This window comes from Crassostrea angulata, chromosome 8 (assembly GCF_025612915.1).
Source record: "Crassostrea angulata isolate pt1a10 chromosome 8, ASM2561291v2, whole genome shotgun sequence".
Classification (NCBI taxonomy): domain Eukaryota; kingdom Metazoa; phylum Mollusca; class Bivalvia; order Ostreida; family Ostreidae; genus Magallana; species Magallana angulata.
The window spans coordinates 10,974,494-10,979,389 of NC_069118.1; the positions used below are offsets into that span (position 1 = coordinate 10,974,494).

Below are 4,896 nucleotides of genomic sequence, written 5' to 3' on the forward strand. Positions count from 1 at the left end.
TTATAGGTAATGTTGCTTGAGTTGGCAATTATCAAAACAGCATTAGGTGTTGTATCATTGTGTCCCACAATATGTACTCCCGACATCTTGTTATCTATTCAAAGGATATAAAATCTTGAGCAGCAAGTAACTTTTTTTCCATTTTAAGACTTGTTTTAAATTTTTTTATGATGCAATAATTTAGCATGTCAAAACTAGGGTAGTTCATTTATACAATGTGAACTATATATGAGTTAAGTTTGGCCCACACAATTTGCCATTTTTTAAAGTATTTCGGGTACAATAAAATGTTACGTTATTTTTTTTAGAATAGTTGATATAAAATATATTTTTCACTTATTTATTTGAACTCACTTGCAGTATATGACGTCAGAAGTGACGCTATCCTATGATTTAATCAATATCGGTCAAAAATTGATATTTTTCTTATCTTTTTACGAATGGGAAATATAGAGCACATGCTTAAACAAGAAAAAAAATTTGTCACTTATTAGTTTAGTCGAGATACATCTCTGATTAATTTTTTATGTTCAAGCATGCGCTTTATGTTTTCTGAAAGAAAAACTGCTTGAAGAGCTTTTTTATGCTAAAATGCAAATATGGCAGGAAAAAGTTGCCTTTACGATGTCATGTTTTTAATTTGTGTGCACTTGAATTAAAAATAAACAGTATGTAAAAAAATCACATATTTATTTGTACAAAGAAAACAAAGAATTACAGTGAAACGATGATGGTTATTTTCGGGGCAAAATTAGTCCCATATCATATCTATCCCTTTGCCTTTTCTTCCAAACACAACACAAAAGTTGGATATCTAAGACTTCAACAACCAATATTTTTTTCTATTATTCAATGACAGTTAGGAATACTTTAAGACTAAAAATGTTTTTAAAAATCAGGAAATATATTTTAGCAAACAAATTTGGCATGAATGATAAAAAATACTTTTCGTGCTTGTTGAATATCTGTCGCCCCGATTTATATTTCACATTCATTATCATAGTGAAAATTGCGAATTGTGTTCATGACAAATAATTGTAAAACGATGTAAACGCAGCTTTAGACGGGAAACATATCACTTGATATCAAATTATATTTCAACTTGTATTTGAGGGAAGTTAAACTATCGTTTTATTTGATAATTAATTATATTAAACCTAAACGTACATTTATATATTTAAAATATAGGTTTACTTCGTTTAAAGCTGAATCGGGTTTGTGATTGGCTATTCCAATTCGCTTATGCATATTCATGGGGGTTGATATGACCCAATTTGTGTTAATAACAAGTAACACGTGCGTCTGTGGTTTGTTGCATGGATACGATTTAAATGCACATTTTAGTGCAAAATTCGTTTTGTTAATTGTCAAATGCTTATTTTTAGACTGTTTTATAAAGTATAGACCTATAAATACTCAACAAGGTAGACAGAAAAGGAACTTTTTAAGAAAATGTATACAGTTTATTTATAGATTTCGTTTAAAGCAAAATGCTAAATTGTCAAACTTAAAATAATTTATAAAAAAAGAAATTCTATGAAATCATATCAAATAAATGGTGAGAATTATATTTTTACACTAGTAAATTGTTATATAATATTAATAAAACTAGGAACACGTTCTTGACAATCTGGCGGTATGAAGGTATTTTTAATTGCATGTGTCGCGATTGTATAGTGGTCTTTGAGTCAGATATAACGAAAACACATCTGAACACTTTGACTGGTTTATCTAGACTGATTTGAACATACACATATTATTGTCACGTTACCATGACGTCATATTATGATGACGTCATAATAGCAATGTCTCACAACGTCACATGCACCTTGACGTCATGCAAGATATTTCCCAACATACTCCGGGCCGCAAAATGTACAAAATCACAATTCAAAAAAAATATTAAAAGTTCATAATAGGTTCGCGTTGTGTCTTGAAAATATTAATTAGAAAGTCTTTCACTTCTCCTCAACTCTGGCTCTGATTTTCATATTTTGGGAAAGTCTTTGTGCTCTTGAACCAATTTTCCAATCTTGAAATCGTTGAATGTGGTTCCTGTTCTCTTGTGGTAACGCCTCTGGTGAATATTGTTTTCTCCTAATGCTCTATAGAAGTTGAATTTCTCCAAGTTGTTATGGGTATATGGATCCAATTTCCATAGCTGTGTCATCAAGGATGAATTTTGTTTCATAATCTCCTCTAAAGTAGCAATATTCTTTCCCATCTCCAGATTGATCACTCGAAGTTCTAGTTCATCCAGGTAGAGTCTCAAGTCTGCTGTATCTTTGTTTGCCATTTCCTGTGATGTGGTGAGGGTCTCACTGCATGGTTCCACATTGGATTGAGTTTTCAGCATTTGCGCTTGAAGCTGGTTGTTCAGATCTTCTAGACTTTTCATCTTCTGTACTAAATCTGAATTTTCTCTCTGTATTTTCTGGATTTTGTGACTCTTGAAAGAAGACTTTCTTCTAAGTTTGAAATTCTCTCTCCTTAACTGCAAAATCTCTGATTTAAGCTTTTCCACCTGATCTTCTTGTTCTTGGTCTTCCTTCTCTTTATTATAGACTGTGTTGAAAGCTGACTTTTTTGTCTGATTTGTTCTTGTCTCAGCAGTCTGTAGTTTGGTATTCAGTTTGTTTGTCTCCTTGGATGTGGTTACTTTCTCTTCCTCTTTACTTCGATCTCCTTTCAGCTGTTTTGAGTAATGTAGTTGGATTAATTGCTCTAGTTGATGTGACTCTTTCTCCTTTGTCCTCTCTAAATTTGTGACTGAGCTCTTAGATGATGGCTTCAGGAATTGCGACTTGTAACATATGCTGGTGTGGTGAGTCTTCTTACAAATCCTGCATTTGAAACGTGACTGACAATTATCAACTTTGTGTTTCCCTAAACAGTTGAAGCATACTCTTTTTTCTTTTATGATGGATATTCTCGCCTCACAATCTTGAATAATACGGCAAGTTGTTGGTGAGTGGTTCCCCTTGCAGAATAAACATAGCTTAACAAAATTTTGTGGGTTGTTAGTCCTTTTATGACTTGGCCCAACAGCAAAGTTAGCTGCTGGAATGAATTCCTGGGATTCCTTGCTCGATCTTAGATTGCTAGCTTGTCCAGCATCTTGAATGCATGGCCCTACCTTTACGGCTCTCCTTAGTGATTGTAAATCCCAGATATCATTATCATCTTTTTTGTCCACAGTATAATGAGTCATAGGGTTTCCTGAGTTACCTTGTGACATGTCATTGCATTGAGCAAACTCTTGCGCATTTACATTTAAATTGATGAATTTAGATTGATGAACATTCTCTAAAGTTTTGGTAGATGACACGCTCTTTGTCAGTTCTGTTAATCTTAGTCTTAAATGTGACATGTACTCAACTGAATCTCTGTTCTCCATTTGGATCTCTTCCTCACTCGATAATTCTTGTAGGATCTGGCTATTGATTTTCTCTAATATGTCTTGTTTCTCCTCCAGTATCTTGATCATTGCACAATGCTCATCCTCATTGTTGGTCTCAGAAATTCTCCTCAAAAAATTTGTAATAGTTCCTCGATGTCCTGAACGAATCGCCTTCAGTTTGGATACATGCATTTTCTCCTATGGTCACGGCACCAAAATGTCGCGATTGTATAGTGGTCTTTGAGTCAGATATAACGAAAACACATCTGAACACTTTGACTGGTTTATCTAGACTGATTTGAACATACACATATTATTGTCACGTTACCATGACGTCATATTATGATGACGTCATAATAGCAATGTCTCACAACGTCACATGCACCTTGACGTCATGCAAGATATTTCCCAACAGCATGTGCATGTTTCTCTGAATATAATGAAACATATAAAACAGTGCAAATTATTCTTTTAAAACAGAAATGTGCAAAAACGTTATAGTACCACTGAAGAAAAATGTTGTCTCTTACCACTTTGGAATTTTCAGAAGTAATTCATTCACAGAGTCAGGACACTGCAAGTGTCCTTTTGTCAACAATCGTAGATGTACTATATTAATCCGCACAAATTCCCACATTGTAAAAACCCAACAAATCGATTTATTTTTTGTAAACCCATAAACATGGTCTAACCTTGTTCTTTTTTTGTAAAATATTTATTTTTTGTCAACATATATAACATGTATGATGTTAGGATCCCTTAAAACAAAAAGTGTTCTTGTGTACTTTTTTGCACCGCGGAGTACTATGCTCATGTTTAGAATTATCGATCCAAGTGCACTAACGCTACTTTGAGGAGAAGGGAGAAATTTAAATGCTCATGTTTAGAATTATCGATCCAAGTGCACTAACGCTACTATGAGAAGGGAGAAGTTTAAAAAATTTATTTATATCATGTAACATCCGTTTGAAAGGCAAGTACCCCTTTTCTGAAATATGGCCAAACATTTGCGCATTGAAATAGTTCGAAAAAAAATCACAAATTAAAAATATTCTGTCTGTGTGTTTGGTCAAGAGTTTTTCTATAAAAAAAACGTTACTTTTAGATGTCTAAATGCCAGTGTATTTGTATGTTTCAAAGCAGTCACACACAATTATAAATGCATGTATAAATAATTTTTCTTTTCATTAAAATAACCAAGAAGAAAAACAACTGAGTTGATTAGCTGTAAATGAAAACGGTTGATTCCCCCGCCCCCAATTTATCGACATTTTTAAAACATAGTTTAGTTCATTAGATCGGTTTATATTTTTTTTCCAAGAGATAGCATGAAATATATAGTGCATCAGTTCGTCACTGCTCGTGCACGCATTAGTATCTGATAACTTCAAGTCTTAATGAATCAGATACAAAAACATTAAACCGACGTTTCACCATTGGAACACAAAACACTAACGGCATTTCTTTTAATAATAAGTCTGGAATATGTACAACTT

General features: G+C 33.2%; 1 protein-coding gene across 1 annotated transcript; it reads right to left on the reverse strand.

The window, feature by feature from the left end:
• Positions 1 to 1,987: 1,987 nt before the first annotated feature.
• LOC128159289 (uncharacterized) lies at positions 1,988 to 3,592 on the reverse strand. Its single transcript, XM_052822353.1, has one exon. The coding sequence runs from the start codon at positions 3,590 to 3,592 to the stop codon at positions 1,988 to 1,990; it is 1,605 nt and encodes a 534-aa protein (XP_052678313.1).
• Positions 3,593 to 4,896: the final 1,304 nt, after the last annotated feature.

What these genes read in the sequence shown, in the direction of transcription:
- LOC128159289 (XM_052822353.1), bottom strand. Translation starts at nt 3,592, where the DNA reads ATGCATGTATCCAAACTGAAGGCGATTCGTTCAGGACATCGAGGAACT.